The sequence below is a fragment of the Podarcis gaigeae genome (genome assembly GCF_964106915.1).
Source record: "Podarcis gaigeae genome assembly, chromosome: 8".
NCBI lineage: Eukaryota > Metazoa > Chordata > Lepidosauria > Squamata > Lacertidae > Podarcis > Podarcis gaigeae.
Window position 1 is genome coordinate 85,078,484 of NC_139684.1, and position 14,262 is coordinate 85,092,745.

General features: G+C 44.9%; 1 protein-coding gene and 1 long non-coding RNA gene across 9 annotated transcripts in view; both read left to right on the plus strand.

Moving 5' to 3' along the window:
• Positions 1-14,262, plus strand: part of LOC310851820 — a 626,966-nt gene that overhangs the window by 258,493 nt on the left and 354,211 nt on the right. The window lies entirely within an intron of this gene.
• Positions 1-14,262, plus strand: part of CATSPERG (cation channel sperm associated auxiliary subunit gamma) — a gene marked incomplete at its 5' end in the record, with an annotated part of 48,694 nt that overhangs the window by 6,682 nt on the left and 27,750 nt on the right. For all 8 annotated transcript variants that reach the window (XM_083753615.1, XM_083753618.1, XM_083753621.1 and 5 more), the window contains 11 exons: positions 380-524; positions 1,431-1,557; positions 2,075-2,144; positions 2,963-3,118; positions 3,490-3,661; positions 5,339-5,476; positions 6,492-6,557; positions 8,138-8,248; positions 9,516-9,566; positions 10,588-10,717; positions 13,447-13,558. In XM_083753615.1, the coding sequence (XP_083609741.1) occupies positions 380-524; positions 1,431-1,557; positions 2,075-2,144; positions 2,963-3,118; positions 3,490-3,661; positions 5,339-5,476; positions 6,492-6,557; positions 8,138-8,248; positions 9,516-9,566; positions 10,588-10,717; positions 13,447-13,558 (1,278 nt within the window). The remainder of the gene's footprint in view (positions 1-379; positions 525-1,430; positions 1,558-2,074; positions 2,145-2,962; positions 3,119-3,489; positions 3,662-5,338; positions 5,477-6,491; positions 6,558-8,137; positions 8,249-9,515; positions 9,567-10,587; positions 10,718-13,446; positions 13,559-14,262) is intronic.

The following is a 14,262-nucleotide window of genomic DNA, read 5'->3' on the forward strand; positions in this document are numbered from 1 at the left end:
AATCTGGCATCTTCTCTCCCCTCTAAGTCGCAATACTAATGTAATACAGTGGTACCTCGCAAGACGAATGTCTCGTAAGACGAAAAACTCGCAAGACGAAAGAGTTTTTCGTTTTTTGAGTTGCTTCACAAGATGAATTTCCCTATGGGCTTGCGAGTTTGTTTCCTTTTTCTTAAAACCGTTAATACCCAGGGAATCCGTGCTTCGCAAGACGAAAAATTCGCAAGACGAAAAAACTCGCAGAACGAATTAATTTTGTCTTGCGAGGTACCACTGTAGTTGACAGACCTCTGCTTGGATTGAGTCAGCACAGGCAAGTGACACGAGAGTGATTTTGTGACAAGGGCTCTGGGTCAACAAACTTCTTTCCTCCTTCCAGAACTCAGAATGGGCTATTCGGACAGGTCACTACACTGGACTGAGGCCGATTGTGACTGTCACTTTTTCAGAACCCGTCCACCCTGTGCGTCAGAAACAGGAGCAGCTGCAGATCGAAATGAGGGCTGCTCCGTATAGGAATAAAGGTATTTCAGCATGTCATCCCCAAGAGGCAGTGTGGAAGCAGGAAGCACACAAGGAAGTACCTCATGAAAGAGAAGCTTCCTTTTAAGGAGCTTTGCTCCCTTCAGAATTTTTGGGCTTCAGAAAGCAAATTTTGGGTGCCACTAATGGCCACAACTAAGCAGACAGATTGGACCCAGTAAATTCACTTGTGAATTCTCTAAGCTTGCATTGGGGAACCTCTTCATAGATGGCATTGTAGGTTAATTGGCAGAAGGGAAGGCAGCAGTTGGATTTTCTGCCTTGGATGATAATAGCTCATTTCCCGTTGCCTCCAAATGTCTCTCTCTCTCTGTGTGTGTATGTATTGGCAGAAGTCAGAACAAGAATCACATCCAAACACCTAACTTAAATAGCAGATAGTATTTTGTCTCACTCTTCCGTCAACATGTGTATGATCCTGCCTCTAGCACTGGGTTGAGCAGGCATTTACAGGGATGTAGCCTCTTCCCACTTCTAGTCCTCCCTCTGTTTAGGCTTTTGGAGGGGATTCCTGCTCTGCCACTGAGCCTCTTGGGCCTGCTGATCAGAAGGTCGGTGGTTCAAATCCGCACAACGGGGTGAGCTCCCGTTGCTCTGTCCCAGCTTCTGCTAACCTACCAGTGCATACCACTGCAAGTAGAGAAATAGGTACTGCTGTGGCAGGAAGGAAAACGGTGTTTCCGTGTGCTCTGGCTTCCGTCATGTTCCTCCGTGCACCAGTAGTTTAGTCATGCTGGCCACATGACCCAGAAAGCTGTCTGTGGACAAATGCCGGCTCCCTCGGTCTGAAGTGAGGTGAGCGCCACATTCCATAGTCGCCTTTGACTGGACTTAACCATCATGGGGTCCTTTACCCTTTGACCTTTCCATGCCTTCTCTGCCTCCAGCAAATTGCGACAGTGAGGAAGTTTGCCAAATGTGCTGGTTCACGCCGATGCCCTTCTTGAACGGCACTGTTGTGTTGGATGTGTTGGTGGAGAGCAACAGCATCGGTCTCCCTGTGAAAAGCAGAAGGTGAGGGATACGTTTCTAGTTTGTAGACCCAGCAAGAACATTTTCACGCGTGCCAGTATCTTGCTTGTGCCATATTTTGAATGAAACCTAAAACAAAGCAAAACCTGAAACCGTCAATCTATTACAGAAAGAGAACAGGCAGCAAAGCTCTCTTGGTCAGCTCAGCAGAACTAGAACCATCTTCCACCAGTGACAGTTCCACCTGGCTGTGTCTATGGGCCAAGGGGACACAGCGAGGCCTGTTCCATCCTCCTGGCTGGAGCCGACTGCCGTGTGGCTCCTCCCCTCCCAGAACTGTTTCCTGGACTGACAGTTCCATTTGGCTATTATGTAACAATTACATGAACGTGTTGGTAACTGAACTGGCTAGTTTCCCCCTCCCCCCTCCCCCCTTTTGTATCAAGTCTCTCTGACAGCAAACCATTGCGGTATTTTGAATGGAATTGACAGCTTTTAAGAAAAAGTATATAAATGTAGCAAAAGAAAACACATATATTCTTTTTCTCCTTATGTATAGGTTTGCCATAAATATCAATGGCTATGTGGGAATTGTTCAAAATGAGGTGAAGATCAAGATTGGAGAAAAGGTAAAATGCTGGGGTTGGTAGCGATCTTGAGTGGCCTTACAGCCTGCTAACCACTGCTACTTGCAGTCTGTAGATGTGGTTGTATTTGCCTGTGGGGGTTAAACAGAGTTTTAGGATCCCATCTTTGGTAGCAGAAAAGCATAGGAATTAGGCTGCAAAGTCTCCTTTTGAGCAAGTCCAGCTATGAAGTAAGCTGGCTTCCTCTTCCTTACCCTGCTAAACAAAGAATCGGGCAACAACTTGCAAAGTAAGTTTGAAAATTAGATTTACTTACTTTATAATCATGCACTGGCTCCTAGTGACAGTAGCAGTAAAAACTCTGCAGTCTGCTATTTTCATCTCTCTGCATATTCTTAGAGACTGGGGGGGGGGGGGCGAGGCGGGGAGCTGATTGCAGTGTGTGGGGAGAGATTTCCTAGATTCTTCTGCAGCGTCTTGACACCCCTCCTCTCCAGCCTCTGCTTCAGCCTCAGAGTCTGAACTGTACTCTGGAACAGCCTCTTCCTGCTCACTAAACCCTGTTGCCCCTCTAGCCTCTGGCACCTCCCCCCCGCAGTCTTCTTCCTCTGATCACTCATCATCGTCCCACCCCCTGGCTCTGAGCCTTCTTCCCCCAGGAGTTCCCCAGCTGGTGCCTCCTACCACTCCTCGGCATCCAGCCAGTCCATGACACTCCCTGCCTCTGCCCTTGTGGGTGGGGCCTGGCACAGTCCCCCTGAGGTTTTACCCTTGGATTCTGTAGAAGGTATCTGTTGGTCCGCAGTGGCTTTGGTGTGATAGACAGACTCTCCTCTCTGGTCCCTTCTTACCAAGCACAGCTAGATTCTTTGAAGAATGTCCTGCAACTGAGAGACCCATCGCGTCCCTTGTGGTACACTTATGGACAAGCCCCCGTGCTCATCCTTGGCGGCATTCCTCGGAGCAAGATTGTCTTCATGTCGGACTCGATGTTTTTAGATTACATTCCAATAGAGGTAAAGGGGAAACGAGCCCTCTGCGTAGCACATCTCTGACATGGCATCTCTGTGTTGGCTGGGGTGGGACGGGACTGGAACTCCCCCAATAGTTCACACATGAGCTTGGTGCCAGCAATTGAAGTTGTAGCCGTCCAACGGTGGTGGACTTTGACTTCGGCAGACCACATGTTTTGTGCGTAGTGTGTCCCAGGTTAAGTCCCCAGCATCTCCAGTTGAAAGCAGCTCAAGAGCTGACACCCTTAAACACAGAGGATGCCCATTATAGCTAGCAAAGCACAGCATTGTGGGAATTCCTACACAACTCTTAACCTAGTAGGAGCTGAGCCTGTTTCCACCCTTGTCTCTCTTTGTCTCCTTTTCTGCTACAGGTGGGCATTGACAGCTGCTGGATTGGCTCCCTCTCATGCCCACAGGGTACATTCTCCTCTGCCATTGTCGATGCCATAAGTACAGAGAGCACCCTGTTCATCCGGCAGAACCAGCTTGTCTATTACTATACGGGAAACTACCCAATCTTGCATGTGAACACCTCTGGGTCTGGTATGTGAGCCTGAGAAGCCAAAAGGCACAGTTTTGTATTGGTTTTATGCCACTTTAACTGTCATGCCTTCCGTTACGGAACAGATGGAATTCTATGAGAGCTATGCTCTTCCGTTTTCTCTGGGGGCAGGGAATCCTTAGTCACGTTAACTGACGTCCTGCCCTCAACATGCACTGGCTGGACAAGGATAGAATATGGACTAACCCCTGGCTGTGGCAGTGCATTTTGAAGGTGTGCCACTGTGGAGGACCCACCCCCATGGAGCACCATGGTTATGCCCCAGTAACTGCATTGGCAGCGCAGTGCTGACAATGGAAGGGGCAAAACAGCACTGACCGCCAATTAGTTTCTGGGCCCAATTCAAACTCCTCTCTATCCTCTTTTCTATACTTTGCATAATTTTATACACCTCTGTCAATGACAGTCTTTTAGGAAATCACTAACACCATCATGTGGTATTAAAAACAGCACAGTGCTGTTAAAAGCCCTTTCCTTAAAAACAGCCACTTTCCCAAAACCTGCCAGAATTAAACAGTATTCACCTGATGGTGGAAGGTGGCAAGGAGCTAGTCTAGCCTCTCTAGGAAGGGAGGTCCAAATTCTGAGAGGTTCTACCAAGAGGGCCCATTGTTCTTGGCATCCATCTGCCTCAGGAGACAGTGGAGTGTGCCTCCAGGAGTGAATTCAAACCGCTGTATGAGCAGTACCGAAGCGACCTCTTTGGGGCACAAGCCTGTGTATGGAGGTCCTGGGCTGCCCAGATGACAAGATTCCCTGAGCAAGATGTTTGGCAGCAGCTTGACTGCAGGAGTTGCCGAAAGGAAGCATACAAGGCACCATCCAACCGTCTTAGGGATTCCACTCCAGATTTGTGTGGGGTTCATTCCATAGCTGTTTCTTCTCCTGAAGATATCCCACAAGGCAGTGGAGGTTGAGGATCAGTGTTTTCCTTCTCCTAGATGGGCTACCTTCCCAGGTTGATGAGCCCCACCTGCCCCTCACTTTATAGCATGTGCAGAAACCTCCTTTTTGACTGGTTGAGCCCACTTAATCTGCCAGAGTCTGTCTGCGCATGCAGGGAAGTCCTTAACTCACTGAGGGTTTGAGACTCATTGGCTACCCTCACCTGGTTTAGCCAGCCTGTTAAAGATGTTCCCATGGTGTGACCGCTGTCACAGGTTGACAGCTTCTAGGAGCCATAGGTGAGAGCTGAGTGCAGGGTGGGGACCAAAGCACCCCAGAAGGAGCACGACGTGTCCCCCACCAGAGGTACTATCCCTCTCCTAACACCCCATAATGCACCCCCTCATAACACTATAATCTGACAAACCAGCTGGCAAACAATGCTCCTATGCCTTTGTAAGGTGCTTAGAGTAACTGATCGGGACCATCTCTCTCTGGAATGCGCTACCACAAGATGTTGTCATGGACTATCATAAAGGGTATAGATAACTTCATGGAGAATAGCACTGCCTGTGACCACTAGTCGCGATACTCCCAGAATGAGAGGTAGGATACCTTTGGATACTAGTTGCCGGGGAACAAAAGGCACAGAAGGATATTTAAATCATGCCCTGCTTGTGGGTTTCCCAGGGGCATCTGGTTGCAGGATCCTGGGCTAGGTGGGGGCTGATCCAGCTGCCAGGCTCTTCACATGTTCTCTTCTATTTCTTTAGAGCTCTGGACACGCATATTGAACCATGTCTGCGTGAGAACCTTGAACCCAGTCTTTTTCCCAATGAATGGCTCTGAATTTGTGATTGCCCTTGGTGGCGGCTGGCAGGAAGGAGAATTCTTTCTTATCACAATTAGAGGTATTTATCTTGCCCCACGTAGGACTATAGGACAGAATGGATGGGGGCTAGCTTGAGGAGGGGCATGCTCTTCCGTTGTTCTGTGCGACGGGGTGTTGAGCAAGACTTGAATGGTGTGGTCTCAGCTGGATGATTGATGGACCGTCCTCAGGTTTTAAGCTACGTTGCTGATATGCTTGATAATTTTCAGGTATTATGGTAATTCATAATAGCCTTATTTTAATAATAATAATAATAATAATAATAATAATAATAATAATAATACAATAATAATAATTTATACCCCATCCTATCCAGCCAAGGATGGGCTCAGGGCAGCTAACAAGCAATAATGAAAACAAGTTGAATGAATACAACTTAAAAACAAGATTAAAATACAACATTAAAATATCAAAACATTAAAACATTAAAATGCAGCCTCATCACAGGAGGAGAAAGGAAAAAAGAAAGAGGGGGAGGGAATCAAACTGATTCCAAGCCAAAGGCCAGGCGGAACAACTCTGTCTTACAGGCCCTGCGGAAAGAAATCAGATCCTGCAAGGCCCTGGTCTCATGAGGCAGAGCGTTCCACCAGGCCGGGGCCAGTGTTGAAAAGGCCCTGGCTCTGGTTGAAGCTAATCTAACTTCCTTAGGGCCTGGGACCACTAGGGTGTTGCTATTTATGGGCCTTGAGGCTCTCCGTGGGGCATACCAGGAGAGGCGGTCCCGTAGGTACGAGGGTCCTAGGCCGTGAAGGGCTTTAAAGGTCAAAACCAGCACCTTAAATCTGATCCTGTACTCCACCGGGAGCCAGTGCAGCTTGTGTTTTAAATCGTGTTTTTACTGTGTGGATGACTGGGAACATTTCCTGACAAACTGAATAAAGGAAGTGGGTCGGTTTGGGGCAGAGCATGACTTCTGGATCATAAGGAGGGTATACATGTGCTGGCAATGGGAGGCTTTGTCCATTGGAGAGTGGGAAGGGAGAAGCAGTCCACTCATTTTAACCCTACCCATGGTTCCTTTTTCTTTATAGATGGGATTGTGAAGGCTTCTGGATCCTTGAGGGAAAAGGAAGAGACAGTATGTGATTTTGTAAGGGGTACGTCCATTTTGATTTTTAAAATGTGCCTCCCCCTGGGTAGCCTCCACAGTCTCGTGCCACTATGGTGAGCTTTGTAGTGAGGGAGGTAAAGCCAGAATGGGCCATATATGTCTTTGTTTCCCTCATCACAATTCAGGACCCAAAATCCAACAACGTACCTGTACAACATGGAATGAGCTGGGTTGGGGAGAGCTAATTTTCTCCGTGACTGTTATTTCTTTATAAAATTTATATACTGTCCTTCCAAAGGAATCCAAAATCAGTAAAGACAAAACAAAAATCTCTTAAGAACAATTCTAATACAGATGCAGACCAGGAATCGTTTATTTATTATGAATAACTATTCTGGGCATATCTTATATGTATCTTGTTTATATTGTAAAGCACCCTGCGATCCTCAGACGAAAGGCAGCCCTGTTTAGGGAAGCTTTTAATGTTTGATGTATTTTAATATTCTTTTGGAAGCCGCCCAGAGTGGCTGGGGAAGCCCAGCCAGATGGGTGGGGTATAAATAATAAATTATTATTATTATTTATTATTTAAAAAAACCCTGTATTCACTTCTGACAATTATTATTTCATAGAATCATAGAATTGTAGCATTGGAAGGGACTCCAAGGGTCATCTAGTTAAACCCTTCTATGCAGGTAACTAAAGCATCCATAAGAGATGGCCCTCTAGCCTGTCCTTCGAAAACCTCCTTGGAAGGAGCGTGCACCACCTCCTTTCCACTGTTGAACAGCTCTTACCATCAGAAAGTTCATCCTGATGTTTAGTCAGAATCTCCTTTCTTGTAACTTGCACCCACTGATTTCGTTCCATTACTATGGAGCAGGAGAAAACAAGCTTGCTCCATCTTCCATGTGACAGTCTTTTTGGGTTCGGTCAGTCAACCATCTACAAAACCACCTAACAGTTGCGTTGCCCAGATATTCTCTGCAAGGACAGCATGTGGGACTTTGTCAAAAGCCTTACTGAAATCAAGATACACTACATCCACAGCATCCCCCTGATCCACCAAGCTTGTAACTCAATCAAAAATAGAAATGAGATTCGTCTGGCATGACTTGTCTTTGAGAAACCCATGCTGGGTCTCAGTAATCAAAGCGTCCTTTCCTAAGTGCTCACAAACCAACTGTTTAATCTTCTGTTCTAAGACCTTTCCTGGTAATGACATCAAGTTGACTGCTCAGTAATGACCTGGGTCTTCTTCCCCAATTTTTGAAGATGGGGACAGCATTTGCCCGCCACCAGTCTGCAGGGATTTAGCATTCATTTCCTCTTCCCAGGAAATACTGGAAATTGTAGTTCCATGGGAACACCACTAAAGATTTCACCCAGTGTACTTAATTAGCTCCACTAAAGGATGATTCCCAGAGTTCTTTGGAAGATGACGTTTAAGCTGGTATAAAAATTAACATATGGGTAAACAGAGACATGGCATAATACTAGCAGCGATGTGGTCTGTTCAGAGTGGCCAGCAGGAAGATCTGCTCATGCCACGAATGCAAAACCTACAGTGACATCTCTTTAAATAATGCAATTTTTCCATTGCCCCAATCTTCTTCTCCCTTCTAGCTTCGGCATGCTCCATCAAATGGGCCACTTACTCCTTGGCTGATAACCGGATATATTTGCTGGTGCATGAGACGGGAACAGACAAACACACCATTGTGGTATACTTACTAGGTTAGACTGGCTCTCTTAAGCGTTATTCGTATTGTTTATTGTACTTGAAATTCAACTTGGTGGTGTTAAAAAAATCAAAATCAAATCTATTCTGGCAGGAACCTGTCTAACAATCATGACACAAAAAGAGAAAGGGACAGATAAATAAAGAGTAAAATGAGCAAATTTAGGTGCACTGAAGTTATCCCGCCACATGCTAGAAGTGCCAAAATGTGATTTGGGGGCACAGGGGAATTGAAGGAAAATAAAATAACATTTGGAAAAGATGTTGAAATACTGAGACCCTTTCCACTGCGCTATTGTCCTACTATATTGTCTGAAAGACATTATAAGGAACGATTGTGCAGAAATGGTTTCCTGTTCGTGGGTTAAACCACAGAGCCTAGGGCTTGCCGATCAGAAGGTCGACAGTTCGAATCCCTGCGACGGGGTGAGCTCCCATTGCTCGGTCCCTGCTCCTGCCAACCTAGCAGTTCGAAAGCACGTCAAAGTGCAAGTAGATAAATAGGTACCACTCCGGCGGGAAGGTAAACCGCGTTTCCGTGCATTGCTCTGGTTTGCTAGAAGTGGTTTAGTTATGCTGGCCACACGACCCGGAAGCTGTACGCCAGCTCCCTTGGCCAATAAAGCGAGATGAGTGCCACAACCCCAGAGTCGGCCATGACTGGACCTAATGGTCAGGGGTCCCTTTACCTTTACCTCAGTTTTTGAGCGTCTCGGAAGTCAAATGTTTAGGCTTTTGAACGCCAAAAACCCGGAAATAACTGCTTTGGTTTTTGAACACTTTTTGGAAACCAAAATTCTTCCGGAAATGCATGCTTTGGTTTTTGAACGTTTCGGAACCGAGGTTTCACTGTGCATGGGAAAATGGAAAGTGGCAAATGTACCATCAAGTAAAGATTGGTATGATAAATTAAAGAGTTATGCTTTTCATGGCTGAATAAACCTACTTTATTAGATTTAGAGAACAAAATCAAAGGCACGATATCCGCAGACAAAAATGGATTAATTTTATCGATCATGAGTTGTTATCAAATGTATGGATTCACTGTATTCTGACAGAAGGAAGCATATATTAGTCCAAGTCAATTGCTGTTGTGCTCCGTAGAAAATTCAGTTACAAGCATAATTTCAGTCCAACTAATTGTAATTACCGGTATACCATCTGTTACATCCTTTTCTTTTCCCCCAAGCTTATGCATAAATGGAATAAAATAAATAAGTAGGCAATTTTAACATTTGGATGTTTTCTCTGCTCACTTTGCAGACGTAGAGCATTTTGAATTTATTTATCATATCCCTGAAAAAGTTCCCAAGGGTAAGTTAGGCCGCAGAATCTGAGACAAGGCAGAATCTGCTGCTACTTGCAGAAGACAACACCTGTGCACTCTGTGTTAAGCCACAAAAATTAACACCCGGGGCTCCAAATTGGCGAGCGGAATTTGCAGCTTCCACTTCCCCCTTTATTGTGCATTCAAAGGGATGGGGGCGGGGATGGCAACGAAACCCTTGACCCTTCTGATTGCAAGTACAGGAGGATAGTTAAATGGCAGACAAGTCGGAAGGGGCTTTGAGTATGTATTAATCCTGGAACTCTTTGCCAAAACCCCAAGTTCTGAACTGAGGGGAATTCATAATGAGAGCAAGTTATGCAAATAGGTGGATTGGATTCATTGGGTGGTTTTACATTTCTTTTTCATGGTTCCTCACAAAGCAGCGCATAGTTTGCAGAGGGTCATCAGAATTCCCTGCTTAAGGGACAAGTCCCTTGTGTCATTAACGTGTACCTGTTTCCCCCTTTAAATATCAGCTGCAGGAGAGGGGCAGGGTGAGGATCAGGACTCTTTCACTCAGGGCAGTTCCCTTCCCTGGTTTCCCATATGTCAGTAGTGGGGAACCCCTGGTTCTCCAGATGTTGTTGGCCGGCCCATCAAGCACGGCCAATGGCTAGGGATGGTAGGTGAGCAGCACCCGGAGGACCAAAGATTCCATACACGGGGGATGGAGGTTGTCCAGCAACAGCTGTCAGACCACAGCTTCCTCAACCCTGCCGTATGCCACGTTATCACTATATTATATTATCCCTCATCTCTAGAGAACTGACCCAAGAAAAGGCAGTCCATTGAAATCTGTGACTCAGAGAAGCAAAGAATGCAAAACTGTGCCGTTTGCTCCTGTTTCAAAAAGTCAAGCTGAATCTTCAAATATGGAGTGGGAATAGCTGTGGGAAACAGATGGTTTCCACCACTGCATCCTTTTTTCTAGTTACTCTTATAACTGCTATCACCCCCATTCAGAACATCCACTGTAGTCAATTTCTCTTCTTTTTTCTGTTGCAGCCTCTGATAAAGGGTTTGTGTTGTTGCTAGGACTGGAGCATTACACAAACACAACCCTTATACCAAGAGGTTTGGCTTTGAACCCCTTCAGTAATATATTTTACATCTGGGGGAATGCTATCTTGCAAAGGTAAGATTCCCTACGAAAAGCCTGCTTGTGTGAATATGGTTCCAGACACCTTTCTGTTTATGTTACTTTCATCTTTAGGAAATACTGCATCTAAAGGCGACCAGAAATTCCAAAGAGATTGGAGTAAATTTATTGAGTATTTGAAAGATTATTGCAAAAACGTGAAGACACTGAAATAAATCTTGTAACATAATGAAGGACAGAAACTGGCAGTTGAAATGCGCATACAATTTATTAGAAATGGAAAAGCCAGTTGAAGGAAAGGAGGGAAGTCATGTGCTCGGTGGAACAAAAGTATTTGATACGTATTTGAAAGGTTGTTATATTCTGTGTTTTTGAAAAAACAAAAACAAAAAAGTATGTCAAAAAAAGAGAAAATACTGAATCTAGTGCCCAGAAATCTAAATCTGCACCCTAGTAGCAGTAGACTTTCCTACGATGTCGACCATAATTTTTGCACTCTCTTGGCTTATCTTCAGTTTTCTCACAGTGCTGTTCCTATAAAGCTTGGAATAGACCAAAAACAACAGTATTGTGGCACCTTAAAAACTAACCATTTTATTATGGTATAAGACAGGAGCTGCCAAACTGATCCTCATTCCATCAGTGGTCCTCAAGTGTCATTCAGTGGTCTGTGGTGTGTCTGTGGATTTGTGGTTGAAGATGGGAGACAGCTCATCCATTGCATTAATATTCATATAGATTTTATTTGTATTTTTATTTCTTATATTTCATTACAATTTGAATTCTATGGTATTCATATTGCAATGCAATGCACTACAATATATAAGAAATAAAAGAGCCCATAGAAATTATGCAGCTTCTAGCTCGGTGTATTACAAATTGGTAGCACTAGGAGAAAATGATATTAAAGGCTCTGCTAGGATCTGCTAAAGTTTTCAAGTGGTCGGGGGAGGGGGAGAAGTTGGGGAACTGTTGGCATAAAGTTTTGTGGATCACAACCCACTTCATGAATGCATGAAGTGTACTGGCAACGACCGTTTTGCATTGAAGTTGCGTTTCTAACTGCTACGTGCATAAGTCCATCTTGAATCCATTCGCCCCCTTTTCCAACCACTTCTGGATTGCAGCGATTTTCGCTTGTTAGTTAGGTGTGTGTAAAATGGTTGTTGCCTCTGTTATAAGATAAAACCTTCTCCTTTTCCCTTATGGGGTACCCAAGAGCCCTTATAGAGTCCTTATGCAGGTTCTCTATTGGCAGGAGAAAATAACAGAGGCCAGCCAGAGAATATTGAGAAGCAAAGCAGCTAGTAAGCCTGATCTTTATTAAACTGTTACAACAGGGTCCTTACTCACCACATGCAGGAGGGAGGAGAAACCCAGAACATTGGTGTGCAAGCTCTTATATAGACTTTTGAAATTGCCCACCCTGGAGCCCAAGACCACCCCCCCTAAAACATCATAGATACATCACAGAAGGAGGCGGTCAACAGCAGAAATCCTGTTTGCCAGGGTACCTGATAATGGTCACCTGAATCCAGGTCACAGTCGCACCCTATTCATACACAGATACACCCTTAAGACAGGATTTGTGAGCAAAGAGACAATGGGGAGGCTTTCCAATTTCCTTTGTCTTTGCAGAGAAACATTTGAAGTCAATTTCGGGAGAGTCAAAATGGTTTCAGAACTTTTTTCCTGTACTGTTTCAGACGTGTGGTTTATATATTTATGTATGTGTTTGCCTGGTCCATTTATGAACATTTATTTTATGTCTTAGACCAGGGGCCAACAACCTTTTTCAGCCATGAGCCAGTCCACCGTCCCTCAGACCATGTGGTGGGCTGGACTATATTTTTTTGGGGGAAATGAACGAATACCTATGCCCCCAAATAACCCAGAGATGCATTTTAAATAAAAGCACACATTCTACTCATGTAAGAACACCAGGCAGGCCCCACAAATAACCCAGAGATGCATTTTAAATCAAAGGACACATTCTACTCATGTAAAAACACGCTGATTCCCGGACCGTCCGCGGGCTGGATTCAGAAGGCGATTGGGCCACATCCGGCCCACGGGTCTTAGGTTGCCGTTTAGACCTTATACTTCTCATAACACCTCTAATCCCAATTACTGCCCTAGATTGCTGCTTAGAATCACTTGTTTTAAGGGTTTACTTATTGCTTCGTTTCAGTTTTGAGCCTAGCGCAGGGTTGACCCTGACAACCTCCTCCAATATTTACGCTATTAAGAAAGGTTGTATGAAACACTCTTCAATAGATAAGCCAGGCTGTCTTGGAGGGCTCTTCCACACTTTGCTTTCGCTTGTGCAGTGCCTGGAAAACATAGGTCTGAGCAGTTTCCTGCTTGCTCCCTTCTTTTCCAAGGGAAAACCTTAGTGATAGATCAGAGCAAATGTGAATCTGGAGAAAACTGCCATTTGCTCCGACTGAGCAGTAAAGCAGCAGGAAGTGCAGATGAGCCCTAAGTCAGGGTGGGCCAACTTTGGCAAGTAGTTGGGGTAAGAAAGACTCCAGATGACAACTTGAGAAGTGTCCTACCAGTCATAATTAGGCCGGTGGACTGGATTGTAAGGCTAACAGCTGGCCCCGTGTTTGACTTGATACAGTAATGGAAGTAGGTTCACAAGGTTGGCAAAATAATATGTTGTGACTCCTATTTAAATGCATACATTTGTTTTTGCTCCAATCAAAATGTTGTAGGAGGTGGGGATTTAAAACAAAGATCTCTTCTTGTTTTCTTTACAGCAATGACAAGCAGAGTTATATATATCTCTCCAGCTTCCCAAATGATTCCCCCATCAAATATTTTGTTCAGTCGTTTACTGGGGAAATTGCCTTTGTGACTGACCGAGAGGAGGTATGTCTGCTTATCTTTCTCATGGATCCAGTGGCTGGCTGTTCTAGAGCAGGCATGTCAAACAGGTCGATCGTGATCTACTTGTCGATAGCGAGGTGTCCCTGGTCGATCCTAGTTGATCTTTGGACCCCCTGAATGATCTCCAAAGAAAGAAAAGAAAGCTCAACAGCTCTGGTCAATCGTCTAATGACAATGGGTAGATCACTGCCAGTTCTTTAATACCGTGAGTAGATCGCAGTCTCTTGGGAGTTGGACATGCCTGTTGTAGAGGAACAAGGCTTAATATTGCTGAGGAACGTATGATTTATTTCTTTTTTCATAACCTTTATTTTGAAATGCAAAACTGTTATGTACTGAGTTGAATAGGATCCAAACTGCAGCAGTCTGATTGGTCCTAGAACAATAGGATCCAAAATGCAGCAGTCTGATTGGTCCTAGAACAATAGGATCCAAAATGCAGCAGTCTGATTGGTCCTAGAACAATAGGATTCAGAATGCAGCAGTCTGATTGGTCCTAGAACAATGCAGCAGTATGATTGGTTGGCAGGAACCACCCAATCATGCTCCAGATAGAAGTGAATCCACAACCTGATTGGCTTACGGTAGAATTCCGGAATTAGCCAATCATGTGCAGCCCATTGTGCAAATAATGTATATAAAGCAGATACTTTGAGGGGACTTTCATTCATTCCTACTCACCACTA